We start from the raw sequence: 25,041 nt of genomic DNA, 5'->3' as shown, positions 1-25,041 counted from the left end.
GTTCACAGAGTTGCCGGTGAGTTCTCCTCTGATCCACGGTGTGTTGCGGGTGGTCAGTCAGTGGGAGGAGGTGCTCAAGTCAGAGCTGGAGTCTAGAGGTCCTCCCCCAGCAGACTACATACCTGGCTGCTACGTAGAGACAGCAACTACTGGGCCACCCATCAACAAGTACCGCTCACTACTGGACAAGAACAACACACCCTTCCAGTCAGTATATACCACCTCCCACCTCCCACTAACCTAGTCATATTTAAGAGATTATTGCACACATTTTCTACCACAATTAGTAAAAAACAAGGTTACAATGTTTACGACCTGAAATGTAAGCTTCGGGCGTAACAATATGAGCACACAAAACCAGCCAAAGCTGGAACATAACAATAAAATATTAAACAGACAACATAGTGCATAGTACATAGTGGTCAAACATAAATAAACACATAAGCATTTAAACAAAACAAATGGTAACACACAAATTTAGGGTAACACAATTTGTACTCTGCACTAGTATCATTTATCATTTGTTTTTTGTTTTTAAGATTTTGTTTTTACTTAAGTTTTACAACTATACAGTTCTCAGTGTGTTTTTTATTTTCTTGCTCTTTCTACATAGTATGATGAGAACATATTGTTTACGTCAAAATTTTTGAGTTTCGTCTGCAATCTTGCTCGTTTTTGAGTTTCGTCTGCTCTTAAATAATGTAGTCTAGCCCTATCAGTGACGGAAACAAATATACTGCTTTACCTTTATTGTCACATGTATCGGTAAATCGTGGGCTTTTGTCCCTGAGGTGCCTGGTTCAAGTTGTGCCAAACACCAATGGTTTCAGCTATGTTTTTAAGCTGTTATCCTCTAGGTAACCAATGTAATGTTTAAAACTGTTTTGGGCTAGAGCTTAGCATCCTACAATTTAAAGGACTTTACCTATGTGGCCACTCAAACCTCAGTAGGTTTTTGGCCTCACCAACAAGTCGCAACCTCTAGGTCTTCCATACATTCACCATTTGAAGGAAAGACTTTATCACTCAAGTACAAATTCCTCCAATGAAGGAATAGTGAAATTTATTGTCCATGTCCCATATTTATACTTGTGACTATTTCACTCTTTTATTTTATGTTCCTTAGATTAAGGATCTTCATCTTATATTATATCTTGCAATATACCATACAGTTTATCTAGCACAAAAACCTTATTTTTCTAAACAATCCATATTAAATACTCAGTAGATACATTTAATTATTCTTTTATAATTCATATTTACTCTGTACTCTAGTGATCTTGATACAGACCCTTCTGTCAAATGGTGAGTTTTTTAGATGGTCTTTGGTCAAATTTATTTTAAACATCCATTCAGATACCATATTATTGATTTGGTTGGAGTAGAATCCTTATTCAGGCTTAATACTTATGCTCTAGTTGTATAGTTTGCAAAGTACAGTAGAACTCCAATTATCCGAATCAATAGGGACCAGACCCCATTCGGATAATCAAAATTTCGGATAATCGGAGTTTTACCGTAATTCCGGGATTTTTTAAGAAAAATCCTCATTTTCGGTACTAAGTGAACTTTTAATTAATAATAATTTAAATCAGAACATTTTTACAGTTTACAATGCTCATAGTACAAGTGTTCTAGACATGTTATTAAGTCAATAGTGTTCCATCAAAGTTCAAAATTGGCTAAATGTGTTTAGTAACAATTCTTTGGTATTTTGCAAAACTTATTACTGTAGCTTTACGTTTTTTTAATTGTTGAAATAAGCGATTCGGATAATTGGAGATTCGGTTAATTGGAGTTCGGATAATTGGAGTTTTACTGTAACAAATGTTTTTTTTAGAGTTCATTCGCCAAAAGAAAAATGCATTATTCCCCTTTTTGTTAGGTAAGTCTTTTTGAGATTGTTTGGAAAATATTCACACTTGGTACTGTGAATATCAATGTGTGGTTATGTTTTTTATACTAAGTGAACATTTTTGTATCAAATATTCCTTTTGGTAAAAAAATTGTTATGAAATGAAAAGACAATAGGCCCAGGGTGTGGGGATCAGCGGTTTCCAAAGAAAGTAGTCTCCACAAACTAATATAATTACCAAATAATTTTTTTTTTTTTTTTTTTTTTTTTGAGATAAGCACAAATGTTACTTTATATTATGCTCAAGTGCAACAGAGTAAAAACAACATTCAATCAAGTAAGTATACTAATCCAACAACTACAACTAATTACACTTTATGGTTCTTTGTTGCAGTAAATATGTTTTGTAATAACTATTTTACCATTTTTAATGTTTGGGAAGGATTTATGTTTACTTTTTGTCTTATTGTTTTCAAAGTATACAATTAATATACAGTTATCACTCATTCAACTTCATTGTTACGGAATGTTGTGTACTGTGATTTAGTTGTGTTTCATAGTTTTTGCATAGATGAAGTAATATAATGAGATAGGCAGCCGCGTGTATAAAACCGTGGGAGTTTTTAGATGGGCCTGCACGATGTATTGCGCGGGCCGTCCGCGGCTCGCAGCACTGTCGTGGGTTAAACGCAGTACGTTGTCTCAAACCGCACTGCGTTACCGACACGCTAACTTATACAGTAACCACGACATTTGCTATTGAATAATGAAAGTATATACTTTAATATGACGTATTATGTTATTACAATAACGGGGCCGATAAGTGCTCGGTTATGGTTAATTATTGGACTTAATAGTTAAACAATATCACAAAGAGACACAATTTATCGATTACGAAAAATGTTTTTATTACAAACAATAAACATTTAATTGCTTAAATAATGACAACCATCTAATTTAAAAGTGTGCAATAAAACATAATTATCAAAAATTAATATGACCTTACTTTAACATAGTTATTCACATTTACATAATTACTTACGTACATAATAGTTATTTACACAAATAAATCCTAAAACCGTTATTTTCGTTCGCCAAGAAATCGTCCACTTATATTTTAACTAAAGAAGCAAAGGTAAAATGTAAAAGCATTAAATAAAAGTTTACAAGTGAAATTTCCAGTATTATAAAGTAATAGAATTAGTTAAATTAGTTTATATCATATGAAATACAATTTTACGCCTCCTGATCGCGAAAATATTAACTATTTCGACATGTTAATTACGCCAATCTCAAAAGAATTATTATAGGTATAGTTCGGACACACTAAAATTTAGTTATTATTATTGAATGAAAACTAATGACTTATAATATACGTGGAAGGATTAGTCTCTCACGTCCTATAGAGCTTTGCGAACTGAACAATGTGATGCTCGTCGATACAATCACAAAGGACACATCCCTTGCCCTGGATTGGGGATTATAAACATTCTAAGAACTGGCAAGGGAGGGTCCGTCCTTTCGCAGAAGGACGATGTTTATGACATCGGTACCCGTGTAAAGCCGACAAGTGGCCCTGGCAGAATAAACGTTGGACTATAATTTTTTTTGAAATACTGAACTAAATAAGGAAACTGACTATCCTAAACAATTTACTTACAATATTATTTATACCTACTAAAAAAAAAAAAAACTATAAACAATCTTGATAAACAATATGATTCTATTGTTTTGAAATCTACTGTCAATGTCACTTAGACTGTAATTTTTTTTTATTAGTATTATTACAAATATTGTTGAACTGAACAAATAATAATATTGATACAAATTGTATCATACTGAAGGTATCCGTATAAATGTTTGCATACGAATGAATAGAAAACATTTTAACACCGTACGACAAGTTGAAATAGATTGCTTTAAGATTGACGATAAAAATAGATTAGTGCCGGTGGACATTAGTCACAAAGCCCTGTTACTGCGTCAAAGTTCCCACCAGAAACAGGGTACTTCTTTTATGGAGAAGTTCTCTTAGAGATAGGCACTATCGCTCTAAGAGACGAACAACCAATGACGAATATTTAAACAGAAAGCTATATTTACGTTATTATATTCCCTCAAAAATAACCAAAAAAACCCTATTTTTGATATGCGTATATATAATAATACCTATACACATTCTTGACTAAATCTAAATACATAACATATTTATATTTAAAATGTACAAAGTCTAAACAAGAAAGATTAAAAGTAAAAAATAATAACGCATGTAAGATGCATAATTGCAGGCACAATGTTGAGTTGTAAATAAAGGAAATGGTCAAACTTATGAATGATGAAAAATGAAATGAACATCAAATTAAAAAGATTAATGGCGTAGCAACATCATCACAAATAAAATAAATAAAACTATCGATATACATGTAAAAGGTTACGTTAAAAGCATACATTTAAATCGTAGCCCTAAAAGTGTTCAAACTTTCATTAGCTACAGTATATCACATTTAATAGTACAATTTATATTTGTTAAAAATCTACCAAATTGTTTTTTTTTTTATTATATGACATAAATAGGTAACTTTAATTTACCAAAATTAACTATCAACAACAGATTAACATGAATAAAAATAAGCATATAAAATAAATAAATATTTCTGGATAAATATTTCTTATGAAGATCATAAGAATTGCTAGGACAATTTCCAAAATAGTTCTTAAAATTTTACATAAATAGGAAACTTTAAATATGTACAATTAACCATATTAAAAAATCTGCATGAATAAAAATAAGCATACGACATAAATATGCGTGGAATTATGAGGAAAATAATAATTACTAGAACAATCAAAATAAAGAAAAACTACAATAATACAATAATTTTCAGTAAAAAGGTGTTAAAAATATATAATGGTAAAAGTCGAATTAATACGTAATAGGCATAAACGAACAAATTAACATCTAGGAAAATTTACAGGCAAGTATTATGAAGAATAAAAAATCTGTTAAGGTTAATATTCAATGCCACTGGAGACAGATTTTGATTGTAGAAGAGGTGCAAGTGTAGCAACGCATTTACAAGTTCTGAACTAGTTTAAGTTTTTCCTTGTATTGAGAGAAGTTAGGTGTTCTGGATTTGGGAGTCCTCAGTTCTTTTGATTGCCATAAAATTGTTTTCATAATTTTAAGGCGAATTACGAAGTTCACTAGAAAAAGGCGATGAACATAGCAATTGTCAGTTTGTTGCAGCCATAGTTTGTCCACTCTGCTTATTTCTGTAACAGCTAAGTCCACTAGAGCACTTTTGACACTATTCTTGTACATAAGGGAGGGAAAATGTGTTTGAAATGTGTTCAGGATCACTTCTGTAATTTTAACCATTGTTGGTGATGGTGCAGTGAGATGTGAGATGCCCTCCTTTGTGCCGTAGGATTTGTAGAGGATTAAAAGCTGATTGGGTTCAGATAAAATGTTTTCCACAGTTAATTCTTCCTTGCAGCTATTACAATGGTATTTGTCTACAACGACTTTTGCGATGTACCCCGCAACGTATCTGTAAGAATATAAGCAAAAACTTACCAAAAACGTATTGTACAACAAATAAATAATGCTCAGTTTACAAATCTCAAAATAAAAGGCGACTTTATAGTTTATAAATAAAATACAATTTATTAATGAGAAACAATGTGAAATATACTTTTTCTTTTTTGAAATTTACTTTCGTGTGAAATGACCTATTTTGTTGCATGTTCATCATCTGTGAAAATCCATCATTACATTGTTTATTACGGAAAATTAATGTTTAATATGCGAAAGTCGTAATAACAAGGTTTTTTTTTATTTTTTCGATGTTAACAAACAAAGATTTTGAACTGTTTTAATTGGCAACGACCAAAAATGTACAACCAATATAAATATTAACTTTAAATTGAAGTCATAACATAAAACATACTACGTGTTTCGTAATGTTCCTAACTGTAATACATAATTATCCAATGTCTGTTTTTTTTTTTTGTAATTTAAAAAATAATTAGTCTTTGTAGTGTAGCGAAAAGTAACGTTCAAAACACTAGTGAAAGTGGGTCTATAAACACCTGCTTGCTTCCATAAGCAAATTAAATTGAAAATAACTTAAAAGTAGTTTTGACGGGTTATCTATAAAAAAATATATAGGCCTATATATATATATTGAAACATAGTTCGTTCGAATAGTCGATCAACATGAAGAAAAATAGTTCCTCACACGGGAAAAAGTGTCTGTTCAACCGTAGTGATAAAAACCCTTTAACAATGTATCAACACTCAACAATGTAATCTGAATATTTTGAGGATGATTGTTTATTATCAAATTCTTCAAACAAAATACAGTAGTGGTTTGGTTAAGAGGTCAAAATACAGCTTTTGCAGATGATGTAATATGCATTCATACTGTATACGCACTGTATTTTTATTTGTTAAAAAAGTCATGTTTTAGTTTTGCTACAAAATTATAAGCTTGTTATTGATAAACCATGTTATAATTAAACCTAACCAATAAATATAATGCAAATTAATTAGTAAAAAACAAAAAATAATTTTTGGTTTCAATTTCACAATGTGATGCGAAGTTTAGCACAGCGTTTTTGCACTACCCAAAGTCAATGATAAAAGAAAGTTTAAATAATATTATCTGCAGCTGCCTTTGGGCTAAAACCCTCAGAATTTTTACTGCCGCTATAAAAAAGTAGGATTAAAAAAAAATTAACAAAAATAGAGTGCATATATACCTCTCTTTATTTATGTTTTAGAATTTCGTTAGAAAAAAATTCGAATTTGATTCACTAGGACAATTAAGCTGACAAACATAACATATGCATTTTAAACCTTACTCTAACTCAATACAAGGAGTTCAAAGCTTAAAAATAATTATACCAATATTGTAAAACTAAAACATGTAAGCAGTGCAATTTATCGTTTCCACAAAACTCTATTAATTAAGCATAGTTCTTTTAAGCTTAACTTTAAAAAAAATAGGTTCAACTATTTTTTTAAAGTTAAGCTTAAAAGAACTAGGCTGGATTAATCATGGTTAGAATCTTAGGTATTTCTCAAATCAATGACAACATTTTTGAACAAATAAATCTACCATACAGTTGTACATATACGTATTAACTATTGAGTTTGTTTAAACCAGCTGTGTGGAATGTGGAAAACAATGGATTTGACGGTTCTGCTTCTTAACATTTTAAATACAATTTGCCTACGTTACAAACATTGCGAGTTTTCTTTTAGTTGCCGTGGAGACCAATCAATTTACTTTTAAATCTCTCACCTCATAAAACCTTTGAAAGCCACCGGGGTGGAGCCCTATGTCAATATCAAAACACGAATAGCTCTAAACAAATCTCTGGAGCTCTAAGAAAACATTCGTGTATTTCAAAACATATACATCGGTGTATTGTCGTTGTCGTAGTCTTAAGAAAACATTTAAGACTAATAATTAGTCTTAAATGTTAGTATGTCTCTGAACCAATTATTGGTTCAGAGACATACTGCCGGACAGTACCACAGACACCTCTTCTTCTTTATACAGTAATATCATATATAGATTTGTCATAATATTGTGAGTTTACTATCAACAATTTCATAATTACTTTGATTATTAAGATCATAAGAACTAAGTAACTTTAAAAGATATTGTACGATGATTTCAGATAACGTAAACGTAAATTATAATGATAGGTACGAAACTGAAGCTATGGTGAGTGTACTTACTCAATTGAACAAGTCTCCAGAGTAGGGACGGTCAGGCTTGTGACGGTAACTGCTGGGTCCGCGGAGACAACGATGACGTCCTCTTCGACATCCGAGCCGTCTGCGTCGTCGTGGTCCAAGGGCTGCGTCTGGTCCTCGCTGTCGGCGACATCACAGGGGTCGTCAGGGTCGTCCTCTGTGTCAGTTGGCGGAGTAGCTTCAACTTCCACCGTAGCTTGCTCCAACAAAACTGGGACCATTTCCTCGTCGTCCATCTCGCAATTAGTGGTTGATGGAGGCTTCATCAGCGACACTTGGATCCGGTGCCTCAGATTCTGGCGAAACTTTGTAGCTGACGGATTTCGGTCGAACCCCCCTCTTTGTCGGCACATCGAAAACTCGTTCTCAATTGCATCTTGGGAGAGACGATTTGTCATCAGAAACGTGATTCCCTCGGCATGCAAGATTTCCCAGAGCTTTAACACTGCATTTATTGTCTGCGCAAAGCCATGAAAACTAGGTGGTTTACTAAGTTTTCGGACTGTGCTCCCTCTGACTTTCTTAAACTTCTCTACTTGTAAGTTCTCGATCCATCTTAAAGCACTGAGAAGCTTTTCTTTTACAAACTGTCCTTGTTTGGTTGTTTCAGAAAGCGCACACCGAAGAGGAGTGTTGTCAAACAGTAGTTTGCTGTTCAAACAGTCGAAAACATCGTTAAAATTGCCAATAAATTCTGCTGTTTCCATGGCTTCCTTGGGGAGTTGATTTGTCTGTACAGCGGTTGTCATGGCGGCCTTCACCGAACGACTGAAAATTTGTGTCGCCAGTTTAACTTTCATTTTATCAAATGCATTTGGTGAAATGTGCTTTGATGTTAGCTTGACTAGTGCACGAGCAGTAGTTGACGTTGAATCTATCTCATACAGCTCTTTGATGTGCTGCCACGAGGCCCTTCCATTTTCAAAAAGTATATTGTTTTTCATCAAATTATTCCTTATGGATTTAATCAGATGTGGAGGGTCATAAACAACAAAGATCTGTTTATTTTCGTTTAAGAAAAAAGGCTTTTCTTTACTAACTCCCAGGAGATTTGCAGCTTTCACATTGTTGTTTCCCTGGTCACAAACAAGAGCACGTATATTTAATCCTGTTCTGCCCACCTCTCGAACCACGTCAACAATTATCTTTGACAGCAAACTACCTTCAGTTGGTGTTCCACTCAGGTAGTACGCAATGGGCATTTTCCATTTGTGGAATATGCCGCGTACCATAAACATTAGTACATGTGTTGCGACGCGTGGAGATCGCCCGTGGGGTCCTAGGTCTTCAAACCCCTCTACCAAATCACGCTTTTCATTAAACGTCAGGTGTTTTTTGATGACCATTTCGTCGTATATTAAAACCACTTGTTTTTCATTGTCGTTCATGGTCGTTGCTTTGAACTTCATTTTATCTATAAGATCTTGGGAAATTCCAGGCATAAGGTCGATGACATTAACCCAACTTGATATTGTACGACGACTTGGCAAAATAAATTGTTTGTCGGTTATCAAGTTGGTGTATAGTGCTGGTGATCTGTAGTGGAGTTCTACAGCAAGCTGCTTCTCCTTTTCTGACCATTGTGTACCCCTTGTATGCAACATTTGCATTTTCAGTAAAGTTTTAAAAGGTTCGCTTGATATATAACCACAAGCGGTAGAATAAGCCTTATGTTTTGATATACGTTTTAGCTTTTGTCGCCGGGACTTTTCAGAAATTTGGTGAAGTTTACGTTTGCTTTTAAATAGTCTTTTTTTAAGTTTTATTTTCCTGGGCGTATCTGGAGATGCGTGACTTATCAACTTACTTCTTGTGACCGGGGTGTGAACGGCTGTGGGCGCTGATTCTGTCATCGAGCACAGCTTCATTCTTTTGGCAAGGGATGTCGGTGGCGGAGGCAAGAACTGTGGTTCTTGAGACAGAGGCGATGATGACTGTGGTGGTGACGTAGGCAGGAACGGAGATTGTCCAGGCAGAGGTAGCTGTGGCGGAGGCTGTAACGCGAGTGATGATGGACCAGCCCCAACGTGCATCTGTCGTTGTCGGTCGATCCAAGACAACGGCGGTTGACTGTCGGGATCATCAGCTGTTGTTGAGGCTGAGGTTGTTCTGGGGACCGTTTGGTGTACTCCGAGGTCTGGATGCACTTCGGTGTCTTGAATAAACAAAGTAGGCACTGCGTCTTTTCTCAATTTACTACTCTTAGACGGGTTGTTGAAGCATAATGGCTCAAAATGTTTCTCGCAAACAACCCGAGACCTGAGAGCAGATAGGGGCAAATCTATAAGCTGGCTGTTAGCACAATTGATAACCCAACGATCACATACTTCCGGATTTCTTACAGGGAATTTAAAAAATCGCAATCCATCTTTTGGTTGAGATGACGTACATGATAAAAACGCACACTTTTTGCTTCCGCCTGACATATCTAAAAGCACATTGCAACTAGTTCACTAAAATCCTGTACAGAACTTAAAAAACTAATAACGATACGTATTTAAAAAAAACTATCACGAGGCACATGTATACTAATAAAAACTAATGTTTAACGAAACTACTGCGACTACATAGAGGCTAACTGAATTGAACCTCTTCAGTCCACGTCCGGCACAACACTAACACAAGAATCACCAAAAAAATGCCCTAGGAGTGGCCAAACTCGTGCAGAAGTGTGAATTGACTTGGTTGATTTACAACATGCCATATAATTGTATCGGTGTGTCATCCCCATGGACGGTGGCGAGTCACGTACTCCGAACCACCCCGACCGAGGCGGGTTGGTGAAGTGAAAACTCGTCTCGCCTTTGATGCCGCCGGCCGTTTAACAATGGACGGAGGTTAACAAACCCCGTAAACATTATGGATGAAAAAGTTAAATACAGGATCTGTTTATGTGCACATCCTGAGTACGGAATCAACGTTTAGTAAAATGACAATTCCACATTCATTTCTAGATAATTATAACCGATTTTGTCTTACTTTCACTCATTTTTAACTTGTCTTATAACTTGTCACTCTGCACTTGTATGATACCACTAAAGTATATTTGTTATAAGTACCACTAATATAAATACTATTGATAAATTTAGTTTTTAATTATAAACCACGTGCAAAAACATAATGTTGCTAGTTTAAAAACCCCGATATAGTGTCCGTAGTCACAATGTTACTTATGTTTAGTTAGTTAAAATTTATCTGTTCAATGAAAAGGAATGTCTTGGCAGGTGGGTGGTGACATTCCATAATTTAAAAAAATTTTCTGTACCAGATTTTGTGTCATATTTATTCAAATCTTCAAAATAAAACATTTCTACTTTTACTCCAAACTCTTACCCTTTTTTGTGTTAAAATGCGCACAGTTTTAATTTAAAATACCCCTATCGCAGCAAACCTGCTGACGAAGCAAAACTTAAATTTCCGTAATTGGATTCGCACTAAAAAATTTCCATAAACAAAACAAATTTATTTCCCAGTTCGAATAACATAAGATTTACGATTTAAGTGATTAGGTTTGCTGGTATGGGATAAGTAACAATTGTTTCTCTACAAAATTTTTAGTACAGGATGAAATAAATAAGATTTTCAAAATGTTGGGCAACATATTATATCCATAAACAAGCAAACTGCAACAGTTTACTTAATGACATACGAATTTTAAATTTACAATTTTTGGAATTGAAACTCAATCTCATTGAGTTTCTCACGCCCTAAACCTTTAACCCAAATTCCATGAAAATCAGGACAAAATTAATCGCGTTCATGTACAAAGAAATGCATATAACAATTTGAATCAATAGTGTTTTTAGCCTCTGTGGACATAAAAATTAAAATGTTAATCGGTCCCGGGCCTAAGTCCTACCGTGCTACCTCAATAGCTACTGTACTTCCTTATAGGGAAATTCGCTAGAAATCTAAATTTGGTTAGGTGGAAATGAAAATAAAACGTATGGACATTCTGAATTTTTAACTAGAAAAGTAAACAAACAAAGGTAAACAGAGTTTTGTTGCGTCTCAACCAAGTAAATAATTAAATGTTATTATAACATTATTATTAATACAGTATTATAAATTATAACAGAATATCAAATAAATTGTATATACTGTAGTTCGTTAACATTTCATGCGTACAATAAATATAGCATACTAATTCAGTTAGGCCTAATATTAAAATTAATTAATTAGGTCTAACATTAAAATAATACTTCATTCACATAATATCCACTAGTATAGGTATTAAATATTTATTAATTTAATAATATAAATGGAGTAATAACATTTTTTAACGCTAACACGCACACTGCGAGGTTAAAAAATCAAGCAACAGACACAGTAAACTTTATCCATGAGCCGGGAAGCGGGCTCTCGAAGTTGCGTTGGGCATGTACAATGGGAAACAATGCCATTGTTTGCGCTTCCGTTGGTAACGCAGATTGTAGGGCTCGATATTGCCGCTAGGAGCAGCACACTACTAGGCTATAAAAACGCCCACGATAAACTCCATATGGCTGCCTATCTCATTATATTACTTCATCTATGGTTTTTGTTTCAAGACTTACACGCATTGCTCATGTGTGATACATCAATGATTTCATTACTATAGTCATTATTCATTGTCATTTTTGTTCCTTCGTAAAACTAGTTTCATTTTAGTTTGGTCATAAGCTAATTTTAGATTTTGGTTTGTTGTATCATAAATTCTTGCCATAAGTCATTGAGTGTATTGTCTTATTTCATATTGCTACCTATTCAATATTCATGCTTGGACTTTGAAACCTTTCTTCTACAAAGTAGGGGTTTTTAATAGTTAAGTGCTCATAATTTTCTCAGTTACTGCTTTTTAAATTTGAATATCACTTTTAAAATAGTAAACGTTTGATAAGTTTATGAGCTAATATTAGATTCTATGCTATGTTATAGTTTTTAAAAGCTCAACAAATGACAAAATTAATAGGTACAATAAGGATTCAAATGAAACTGTTTGTAATCTTGCATTCAGTGCTGTATGGAAATTCATCTTTCATTAATGATGCAAACGGCATGGAGCATTTGTTACCAAAGAGTAAAAATTGAAGTTCTAATGTCTTGTGTGCTCCATGAACTCACGCTCTGACTGTTAAGTTAACAATACCAATGTTTGAAATTTCTGTATGTATGCTCATTTAAAAAAGCCTAAAGCAGTCTTATTTTCTTCAAAATGTATAAATACCTGATTATTGTAATCCTTAAAATTACACTAAGCAACTAGTTTCAGTGCTGAATTGGTGCCGTCCTTAGGTTGTACAAATATATGTGACTATTGTAGTCAACTTCAATTCTTTAGATATATATATATATATGCATAAATATTCTTGTACATCCCGAGAATGGCACCAATCTAGCCCTGGAAAACTGGTACGTAATTCAACTTAAGGGACTACTTATTGGTCATTAATATTTATTGGTGATCCAGAGGTTATAATACCATAATGAACAATTAGTTTTGATTGTATTTATTTAATTTGTTTTATGTCGTTGAGGAAGCTCAATACACTACATAACTTGATAATACATTGAGGAGAATTTTAACATATCGTTTAGCAAAACTTCAAAATTATACCAATACATGTTACAGCCCCCGGCACTGGTCTGCTGCACCGGCACGTCGACTGTGGAGTTTCCTGGTGCGCCAGGAGCCGGTACAAGAGTTGTTCATCCGGTGCGTGTTTGGCAAGCGACGCAGTCCACCAAGCATTTTGGATGTGACGGATCGTGTGGGACAGGACGTGCATCTACCCGAGCCTGTCAGGATCATACACAAGGAACAGGACTCTATCACTGCCTTCTGTCTCAACAACGTGAGTTGACCTAGCAGTTGTAAACACTTTTGTATATTTAGGAAACCATAATGACACTTTTTATTTGAGACGTGTTATTTAATACTTGGATTTCACCTTTTTTACCTTGGAATTAAATAACCTTGCTTATTTAAACCCTTGAAAATGAATCCAGGTAGTACTCCCTACATACGGGATGCAACATATTTCTACAGTACAGTAAATTGGGACAGTTATGTCTCCAATTTCACTCGGGTGTAGGTAAACTGCTGCCCCTTGGCTGGTGCACTGGGAGGCCGTGGTGCGAAGTTTTTGCCTTGACTGTACTCTTTTTATTTGACCTAATACCTTTGTGCTGTGTTCTCTATTCATTTGATTTTATTCACTGAACAATTGAGATTCAGCGACTAGTTAGAGTTAAATTGTGTAATGAAGTGTAAGTATTAATTTGAGGTAACATACTTTTAATAAATTACAGCAACCCTTTCAGTTATCAAAACACTATTCCACAAATTATCTTTAGAAAGTAAATCTCATGAAAAATTCAACACCGCTTAAAGTTTTTCCACTACGGAAATTAACACAAAGTGCGTTATCATATTTGATTTCCTTTTGAGTTCAAAGCTGAGGATCCAATTAAAACATTGGTATTCCTAACCTACTCTAACCTAACCTAACCTAACCAAACCTAACTTTGAGACCTAGTAGCTGACCTCAGAAAACATTACTTGCACCCCATATCATATAAAGGCTACAGTAGTGATTCAAACTTTGGTTTTACCAAGCGTGTTGGAATTAAGTAAGGTAAGAAAGAGTACAGTAATTTTACAGTCAAGGCAAACATTTCGCACCACGACCTCACTGGCGCGCCAGCCAAAGGCTCCAGTTTACCTCCTCCCAATCATTCTAGTACTGTATATTTTTATTTTTATTGATAGTACCGGAGTACAGTAGAGTATTTTCATATTCTGTATGTAAACAGAACAACCTACATGAGATAAAAGTTTTTACAAACTATAGTTCCAAAAAGTGATAACCAAGAAACCTACCTTCAACAATATAAAAAAATCACGAATTTGTTATCGATAAGGTCTTATTACTGCATTGAAGATTTTTTCTTGATGATTAATTGTAAAGAAAAAAAGAAAAAAGGAAAGGGGTTTCCCCTTTCTACTACTTTTATATATTTAAATATTGTATTTAAATATATTTACTCCTTGCAATGCTCTTTAATGAATTCTTTACAAATGTTGGTTGCCCCTAGGTTGGAAGAACTCTAGAAAATAAAAATATCAGACAGAGCTTTTGGCAGTGGAAGCTTGATGTTATAAAAAATATGTGTGGGCCCTGCAAAATATAAATATTCCCCAAAGGTCCTTAGGGGACGCCCTTGGTACTGTTATGGTTCTTCCAAAAATGTAATACCTTTAATGAGAGCAATTTACCAGTCTTAATTCTACACTGAATTTACTTGCTCACTACTACACTAGTGTTTAGTGTTGCACTTAAAAGGTGAATCTTTTGTAGTGGCTTATGATTTACTGAATTACCTTTTGTTTACCAATTAGATACTATTGCATATACTGAATTACCAAGGTTATTGAGAACTAAAAAGTGAGTAACAATTTGATTTATTAAGCAGTATTTAAGATTTACAATGATTTCGGTTTGACAATTTCTGATTGTGTGATGTAATATAAAATATGACCGTGAGTGATACAATCAGACTGAATTGTTTTGTTTGAGAACGTTGAATGGATTTATCAAAGGGGAATATTTGGCGCGGTTTCACACCGATCTCGAAGGTGTCAACGGAGGAGTGGTTTTTTAATTTAATTTGAGATGACCAGTGCCAAGCAAGTCCTGTTCGTTGGCCAACGATGTAAATATGAAGGTCGATTCTCGAAGGTCAACTGATTAAACAGTATTGCGTTTAATCGTAATAATATTTACTGGAACGTCGCTTATTGTTTTATGGCTAATTTGGCACTTTGGCGGTTCATCTATATGCAAACTGGCACAGCCTCCGATAACACTTCCGTATTCAGCCGAACCAGCTACCTAATCCCTCCTTTGATATTAATTGATTCCCCCAAATTTAAATACTGATTGTGACACTCTTTGACGAATTGTACCTTTAATAATGACTCTGTGCAAAATTCAAATACTATATAAAAATATTACAAAGCAACTCTGAATTACCCTATAAAAACATTTTCATCTATTTATTCTTAATGCTATTGTATTACCACAGTCTAATAAATAAAGAGGATTGTTACAATATGAATGGATATGAAAATCAGCGAATTGGGATCGAACCGGGGAACATGTGCTTATTCTACATGAATTAACAAAACAAGACAGGAAAATTTACAAAGTATGCGACTCACTGAAATTTAAATATATAACAAATAAATAACACAAATTACTTACAGTTTGGACGTCCACAAATATAACACAAACAAAGGGATCAGGATGAGGAAATGTAACTAGTCGGTATTCTACAAGACGCGATCAATTGAAACTCGTGTGAACGTTTGAGAAATTTTCAAATGGCGGACCGCGTTTGGCCGGTAACGAACTTTTGCACTTTTTGACAACAACACAAATTCTAATTTCCGATCGCGAGGCAATTATATCCCTTAGGGATATAGGCTGAACGACTTTAAGGAAATTTGAGATTGCCCGACCAAACGCCGTGAGATGAATTTAATTTGCACAAACGAAAGTTTTACCGAACTAGTTACGTTGAGATTTGGAGAGGAACTGATCCTGCTGGAAGCAAATGACCATCCGACTAGACCTTATCCCCTCTACTCCTCTAGTGCGTGGTGCATTCTGGTCTATACTGATCTATTGTTCAAAACAGCTGACTGTTCTTCGCGTTAACTTGTATTGATTTGTTGCCTTTTGCAACAAAATCGGTACATAATAAGTGAATGATGCAAATAAAACAATTCTCTGCTTTTCATTGTTAAAATAATATTTTCTGCAGAATATATTATATTTTGCTAATACCAACATTTGTGTTCCTTCTTCCATTTGTAAGCTTAGATTTATTTTTCAATTGTTCATATTTATTTTAAGGTTCTTTCATTTTAGTATAGTTTTTTTTTGTTTTTTTTTAAATTTGAAATGAACATCGTGTTACATTGTGATTCATCTATGGACAAAACTTGAATTAATGCACATTGTCCATTTAAAGATGTAATATGTGCAAGACTTTGACTTTCCACAGGTGAATGGGGGACTGCTAGCTCTAGCCACACCTCGGGAGGTACAGGAGATGGACATCTCTCTACTGCTAGAGATGCCTTCCTGGCTTGAGGACGAGTGTGAGCTGGACCTCATGAGCCTCAACAAGTAAGTTGTTCATCAGTAATGGGCCAATATTGTCCACATCCAATGTAGGTTCAATGATATGTAGATTGACTTTGATTCTAGACTCCAGATGCAATTCCGATTTCAGACCTAATCAAGATACCAAAATATGCCAATACTTATGCCAATAACATATTCTTTTCCTTCTATAACATTTTATTAGATATGAATGAATGAATGAATGAATATAGTTTATTCCAAAAAAACATAGGCTACAAGCTGTGATTATAACTAAATAAAGTATAATAGACAGAGACTTTTGTCACTAAAATATTTTATACGAGTTTTAATAAAGCCAAAAATTATAACAATAAAATAAAGGAACTAGCAGACATAGGCAGTGCTACCTGTGCGTCTGCTAAGTTGCTGTCAAATAGAAAAAAGAAAAATTGTTGAATTTTGGAATGGCAATTAAAAAAAGACAATAGGTCGTTATTATTATTAGTGAAATAAGTGAATGTATTTCCATGAACACAGTGCTGGCAAGATAGCGCTTTATAGATTTTCGTGCTGGCCAGGAGAGAGAGAGAGAGAGAGAGGGTGTGTGTGTGTGTGAGTTTGGTGGTAGTGAAGAGAGTGATGAGTGGGTTGTAGGGTAAGAAAGAGTACAGTGGGGTGGAGGAGAATAAGATGATTAAAAACAAAGCAGATACATTTGTATTGTTAAGCCTTTGTATTGCTGAGTGGTTATAGTGCTTGCATGATCAGAAAATCACCAAATTAAAGCGTGTAAAATTCAGTAGCATTTTGCTGGGGTAATCATTATTTTTAATCTAAAAAAATCATCTCTCAATCAGTTACTTCAATTACACCACTATGTGTGTACTTTAAACTGAATATGAGTAAAGGATGAGTGTAGGATAAGTGGTGCGATCTTGTAGTCTTGTTAGTGACTGAGGCCGACATGTTCCTTAGACACAGCTGTTAATTAATAGCATAGCCCATACAACCAATGGCAACTAAGGGACCTACAGTTTATTGTGGAATCTGAACCACATTTTTTTCCTTGTAATTAACACATAATACTCTCCACATAATACTCACCCTGCACAAAAATTGTTGCCTGTTTCACTAACAACTAGTCCAAAAATTATACAAATTACAAAAAAACTATTGTTTGGTAATAATTTAAAAATTTGTGACAGTTAAAAGCCCTTTTCTCTCACCAGGGAACCTGAGTTGCTACCATCGAGCGGGTTCCTTGTGATTCAGACTCCCAATGATAAACCGATGCAGAATCCTGCAGCCAATCCTAACCAAGCGATGAGTCCTCAGGGTGGTCTAGCAGGGCAAACTGGGCGAGGCGCTTCAGTAGTGAGTACAACACGACAAACCAGAAGAACTACTGTTAGTTAACGTACAAGATATTATAAGTTTTCTCACCCTGCCCTTAGTTTTCAAGGAAAACAAAACAACTTTAGAAATATACATTTCATAAAACTATTCCATATTACAACATCATCAGATACCTCAGCACAATGTAACATAACTTTGCATGTTTTGTGCTCAAGGCACTCGAAGCATGCATGAATAATGCTTAGAACACCGGTGAACACCGGCTTAGCATGGTTATCAGTCATTCAATAAAAATTCAAGTATAAGCTTAATCGTAGAAGTTTAGTGTTGAGGAGATAAGTTAATTATTCAGTGAGTCTATATGTTTTGTGTTTGTTGGTTTAAACAAACGTAATGGGTTAAGTGTTGTTTTCAGCTACCTGTAGATTTTTTTGTGTCTGGGTAGTAGTAATATTCCCTGGTTAATGCATTTGGATTATCTGATCTCAATTTTTGGTGTTGTTTATTAGCCTACACTATAAAGGGTGTTCAGAAAAGGTGGAGACATAATTTACGTAGTGATTCCTTGGGTCAAAATAAAGATATAATCAAGAATAACACTTTTCCAAAATCGCTTCGTTAACCAGATATCCACCATTTTGTATTTTTTACATAAACATTTTTTCAACCGATCTTTATGAAACTTGGTATGTATGTTAAGGTAGAAAAAGATGAGACTCATGTTAGCAAAAAGTTCATCTTCATTCAACTAAAAATTTCAAAACGGCAGCGATATTAATGTTTTAAACTTATATTGATATTAATGTTTTAAACTTATATTGATATTAATGTTTTAAACTTATATTGCTAAATAAAATTGTTCTTGACATTATTTCATACAACCAGCCTTTTTTAGTAATTTAAGTTTAAAACATTAAAATGGCCACCATTTTGAAATTTTTAGTTGAATGAAGATGATTTTTTTTAAGCTTGAGTCTCTTCTACCTTAACATACATATCAAGTTAAATAAAGTTAAAAGATCGGTTAAAAAAATTCAAAGATAAAAATTGTTATGTAAAAAAATCAAAATGGTGATATCTGGTCAACAAAGCGATTTTGGAAAAATTGTACTCTTGATTTTCTCTTTATTTTAACCCAAGGAATCACTACGTAAATTATGTCCCCACCTTTTTTGAACACTCTGTATAGGTATTTTTTTTTTTGTGTATTTGTAGATTTTAACTGTAACAATATAACTTTGTTAAAACATGCAATTTTTTAAATGGGAACTTTTTAGGTTTGTGACTTTCAGATAGGCTAAAATTCAAATTTGTCAGTGTAAAAACCTACTTTTCATACTCTTGGCTTTGCTTTAAAGCAAGAAGTTTCAAGTTATAAAACATCATCATCAGGTGGTTAAATTTGTCAATGAAGTTAGTAAAATGAAGCTAGAGCAGACAACTTCTTCCTTAGAGCCTTATTATGCGCTGCTACTCAAGTGGCTCGCTACTTGACCTGGTCACATGTGTCTAGGGGTAGCGACAAGTGTGGTGAGGTCGCACGTCTAGCCGAATTGTATGCAGACTTGTATGTAGTTTCTCAGTATGAATGATAATACTACTATTTCATCTACTTTCACTTGAGCATCGTAAAAGTAGGCGAAACAAAAGTATTGGATTGGAGTCCATCCGTAACTAAAATAAAGACCTTCAAAGGGAGTAATTTTCACACTTAACTATGATCTCAGAGAGAATGACAAAATGTTTTTTTGGTGAATTAAAAAAAAAATAGACGGTGACTTATCCGTATGCCACAAGAATGTGAATGATTTGATTTCATATAGGCGTAAGGAGAGGCTAGCACTGACCTTTAAGTAAATATAACATTTTTGACATTAGTATAACCATAAATATGATTATAAAATATAATAATTATGATACAATTTTGACACTAAACTCGTGACAGAGGGGATGGCAGGGAGGAGGGGGGGTGCGCTGTGGCCCACGACTGTGGCTGCGCGTAATAAACAGCATAGATAACATGGCCTGCTGGTGGCGGGACTAGTAGCAAGGGTGCGCAACTAGTCGCGTCACTTAATAAGCTTCACATGATAACATGGCCTGCTAAAAGTACCCTTTGAGCAGTCACGGTCGTGCGCTACTCGAGTGGCCGCGCATAATTAGGCTCTTACATGTGATGCTATAGACCTGCCTAATTCCATGAAGTTGTTTGTTGCTGAGTCCTCAGTTGACTTTTGTTTTGTTTTAAGTGATCCATTGGATAGAACTGTTTAATCTTGCAAAAGGTTTTTGATACCTTTCCTTATTTCCAATATAAGCGGAGACAAATAAAAATTGCATTATTGAAATTGTTCTCTTTGGCCTAGATTGCACTTTGACATTACTGATTCGGAGTCTTTTTCTTTGAAGTTGGATGGATCCATTATGATTCATTACCTGTCAAATTAACAACTATATTTTTTACAACATTTGTCTTATCTACTGCAAAGACCTGCTTTCAAAGGGGATTCAGGAAGGATTATATTCCAGGGTATAGCCAAAATAGCAACGATTTGATTTGTAAAACAAGTTTCATAAAAACTGGTCTGGACTGCACTTCCACCAACTTTTTCCCTCTGCTCTTGGGGTTTTATGTTGGTTTTTAATTTTTTTGTTGATATTTGTTATAATCCTGTGTGGGTGTGAAAATTAACTATTTGTTATCTTTATTGATGACTCGAGACTTCTTATACCCTTAGGACAACTAAAATAAATGATGAATAGTACTAGAACGGTACTTGAGTAGTTGCCTTATGACGACACCAAGATTAGGGTAAAAGTATTTACACAAATTAATTAGCTTTAAAAAAATCACTATAAGAAAATAAATTTTTAATACGGTACATACTGTACATTCTTTGAACAGTTTTATTGACAATGACAATGTACCTCAACTTTACACAAGTTATGTTTAGTCTAATTCGCTAATGCTTTGTCTTGATTAAAAATTTGATTTCAGATCTATAAGCAACACAAACTTGAAACTACCATGGTGATTTGTCTTCAGTACACTAAAGCATGTTCTATAACCATGCACAAAAACCGCATAAAACCACTTCTGGAATCTTGAGACTAAACTTAACATCCAATCTCTAGATATGCTCTAAGTTGTAGGCTGTATCTAAGTTCTAAATGGTTTTAAGTTCTGTTGGACAATAAGCCGTAAATGCCCATTATTTTTTAAACGTTACATTAAAAAAATATCTTTTAAGTGAAAAACTAAAATAATACAAGTTAGTTTAGAAAATTTAATGACTTGCGCTTTGTTTTAACCCAAATTGTAATTAAAATACAATGAAATGGGAAATATTTGTATAACTATTAAAAAATTTAATTTATAAATAATTACTATCTCCAATTTTTATTGTAAGTACAACTCCAATTGATTTCTATCAAAGGTATCAAACTGTTTAATAGCAATGGTTTTGATGCTGCAAAGAAGGGGGAAAATCTTATGGCTGGTAAAGTGTCAATGACCTTTAACATAAAAGTTGTTAATGACTATTTGATTAAATGAGATCCTAGCCTAAAAAAGGTTATTAATGGTCTGAATACCTTTTTGATTCAACAATAAAATCGTCTCAGCATTTGCATGAGATTGTTTTTATAATTTCAACAAAGATCCAGGGGTGGTTTTTGCAGGGGTTTGTTGGAGCCATTACTTTGTGTGGGCTCCGGTTGTTTACTTTGTGGTTGTTGAGCAGGTGAAGACGTGTCAGGACGCGGCCATGGGGGGTGGAGGGGGGAGCCTCAAGGGAGGGGGGAAGGCTCAGCTGGTAAGAGCAAATCAGCTGTTGAGTAAAGTTTGAGATTCTTGCTCCTCTGTCCGTGTGTCTCACTGTGCTTGGTTGACTTGCACTTTGTAAACCAGTAGAAAATAATGAGGTTGCGAGTGAATAAGCTCTATGGTAAATACTTTTGAAACTGAAGTTTTATACAATGAATTCAGGCTGACTTAAAACTTTTTGTGATAATGTTTCTTTTAATGATCCTTTCGGAGTTTATTTATCTCAACTTCAAAAATGTTTATGTGCACGGTTTTTTAGGTTTTTGTAAATTACTAAAAGTAATTTGAAAGAACTATTTTTAACAGTAAATAATTTGTAAGGCAGAGCACTGCTTTTTTTTATAAGTTTTTGGTGAGTCACCTGAATTCAATCATCTCAAAAGTAGATTCGTAAACAGTTTTGTAAAATCAAGAGTTAATCATCTTTCTTCAACTTCTGTCCACTTTTTTCTTTTCTCTTCTTACACATTTTCGACAACATTACTGGACTTACTTATTGACAAAGTACATTTCAACCAAGAATATTGGGGCAGTTTTAACTTATGTTGTGGGCTGGACTTTTTTGCTTGTGTCACTAACACTAACACTCTAAAGATAAATATGTTACAGGCAAAAGATATCAAAGTAGTTATGTTAAAATGACTAATATTTATATATGTTTAACCAAGTACTAAATTGATAGTAAATCAATAAGTCAATACAATTAATTTGTTGATTAATGGAAACAAAATAATGTTCTTGTGTAAATTTGAATATGATTCCATAGTTAATCTATGATTTAGATTTATTCTTTTGTCATGAACCACATATTGCCCATTGGCAACTGATTTCAAGACTAAAACATTATGATTTTTCGATTTTTCTATTATATATCCAAAATCATCCACAGAGAAGGTAATTTAAAACAAGTAATCCTAAAAGGAAAATCTCTATAAATGATGAGTCTATAAATACTTTGGATATTGCCTGTGGCATGTTTGCAGCCTTCTTTTCAGCTTTGAGCTCGTGTTTGTCAACTCACTAAAACAGGTTTTACGACACTAAACAATTCAACGGTGGAAATGGTCTTTGGCTCTACTGTCATTCTCAATGTGCGTGATTACTTACAAATTTAAATCCTGCCAAAGTTTTGTAATCAATTGTTACTTAATGGTGAGTGTTGAGACCATTTCTCACCCTGCTTGTCTGTCTGTCTGCTGCAATCAGATGAAGGGTTTGACCTTCCCAGGGTCGCACGACCCAGCTTTCTGTCAGTTGGTCATTGACCGCAGTCATCACTTACTCAAGCCGGTGAGAATTGTTGCATGATTATTACCCTTCAGCTTTTTCCAACATTTTTATTCTTTGATGCTTTGTCCGCTTTGCAATCAATCTGTAAACCCTTCAGACTTGTTGTGTGTTCAATATAGATTTAGTGGAATATTTGATGTGGAAGATTTTCTAGGAAAATTGGCTACATGTATCCAAACATAGGCTATTGGGATTACTTTTACACTTACATCTTGTTAAACACATTAAATAACTTGTAGTCCATTCATTATCAGAAATTATACTTTTTAATGTTGATTTTGAAACTTTTCTCAGTACAAAGGTTACTTTGAAAAAGATTCTCCTTTAATGAGGTTTGGTTTTTATAAAAGTTCTTTTACCTACCCAGAAAAACACATATGATTTCCATTCCTGATGTTATAAGGGCTTTCTGTTTTTTGCTTTGAAGTAGAGGCAAACAATCCTTTATAATAATTATTTGGGTTTGTAGTCAAAACTCTCTCTACTTATTTTTAGCGTATGGTATTCCAAAGATTTTACCCCCATTATCTTTTATTTTGGTATCTACTTAGATCATTCAAGACAATGTTGAGTAATATTAACAATAAAATCTTGATCGTTGAAGTGGCAAAATACTTGGTGGCCATCGCCTGAAGACCAACATTTGATACTTTGATCTTGGAAGCCTTGTAGTTTAAGCGATATACGTTTAAGTGCTATAATCTTTTAATATTCATAGCAAAAATATTTTCTAAGCAAAACTTAGCTTGGTAATTTCCCAAAGTGTCGGAATATTATTCTACGTTTCAAGACTAACGTATGTTGTTCACAACAGGGAGTTCCTCTCCAATCAGAGAATGGTATTTGCAGTGATCGTGTTGTTATGTCTTTTGAGACTGAAGGGGATATCACTTATATGATCCGACTAAAGGTATTTTTCTATTGATTCTTGCGCTGCTCTTCTCGCCAAATTGCTAAGCTGGCTCAATCAACGTTTGCGGCTGATTTTCATAATTGTTGAGTCGCGCTGTATTTTGGATGCTCTGTAAAAAGTGTTGATTACGCAAATTTTATCATACTAACCTAAAATAACAGGCATATGTAGATTTTGACAGAAACAACATTACTGCTGATTTGGTACAATTGTCTAGTTTGATCTTTGTAAACAGCTTTTAAAATTAGTTTTCAAATTCAGGCTAAAATTGGTGTAAAAGCTAGTTAAACATAAATAGCTACAGTATTGTTGCTTGTGGTTATACGTTTCCAAAAACATTTCATTTTATTATATTTTAATAACGATTAAATTCTTTCACATATAAAAACTAAAAACCAAGCAAAACTTGAAAGGTTTTTTTTTTTTAAACTGATGTAGGATGAAATGTTCACTATGATAAGGGTTAGTGTAAATATTTGTTTACATTAAGTAAAAATACTATAGCCTATTCCAAAGCTAGCTTGTAACCAATTGGTAATTTAAAGCTAAAGATACCAACATTAATTTAATACCTTTGCCAACATTTTTCTTACGCAGGCTGTTTTAACTGTATTGAACACCCTAACAAAAATAAATTACATCCATCAAGAAAATCGAACCGAATGAATTATTTGTTGTGGATTTCAAAAATACTGTGATTATAAAAACTACAGTATGTACATAACACAATAATAGTTGTGAAATTAATATGAATTAAATTACTTCTAAGTGCATTCCGATTTGGATGTACAAAACTATAGTTCTTGTTAGAAGTAATTGCATTACAATTTGCAGTCATAGCTTGTTTTAGTTATAAAAGGGTTTGCCTCTGTTTCAGTCTGTTGTTCTTTTTACCCC

General features: G+C 34.0%; 1 protein-coding gene across 7 annotated transcripts in view; it reads left to right on the top strand.

The window, feature by feature from the left end:
* The window catches only part of LOC129002446 (dmX-like protein 2), a 205,566-nt gene that overhangs the window by 169,845 nt on the left and 10,680 nt on the right, over nucleotides 1-25,041 (top strand). For 4 of the 7 annotated variants that reach the window (XM_054430251.1, XM_054430249.1, XM_054430248.1 and 1 more), the window contains 6 exons: nucleotides 9-207; nucleotides 1,841-1,885; nucleotides 13,237-13,459; nucleotides 16,677-16,801; nucleotides 17,989-18,133; nucleotides 23,148-23,231. In XM_054430251.1, coding sequence (XP_054286226.1) covers nucleotides 9-207; nucleotides 1,841-1,885; nucleotides 13,237-13,459; nucleotides 16,677-16,801; nucleotides 17,989-18,133; nucleotides 23,148-23,231 — 821 coding nt within the window. The remainder of the gene's footprint in view (nucleotides 1-8; nucleotides 208-1,840; nucleotides 1,886-13,236; nucleotides 13,460-16,676; nucleotides 16,802-17,988; nucleotides 18,134-23,147; nucleotides 23,232-25,041) is intronic. The other 3 variants (XM_054430254.1, XM_054430252.1, XM_054430253.1) reach the window with 2 other exon arrangements.

This window comes from Macrosteles quadrilineatus, unplaced genomic scaffold, assembly GCF_028750875.1.
Source record: "Macrosteles quadrilineatus isolate MER2022 unplaced genomic scaffold, UCM_ALF_1.0 Scaffold_9__3_contigs__length_116548681, whole genome shotgun sequence".
In the NCBI taxonomy this organism is placed as follows: Eukaryota; Metazoa; Arthropoda; class Insecta; order Hemiptera; family Cicadellidae; genus Macrosteles; species Macrosteles quadrilineatus.
This window is presented reverse-complemented; position numbering and strand designations above follow the sequence as displayed.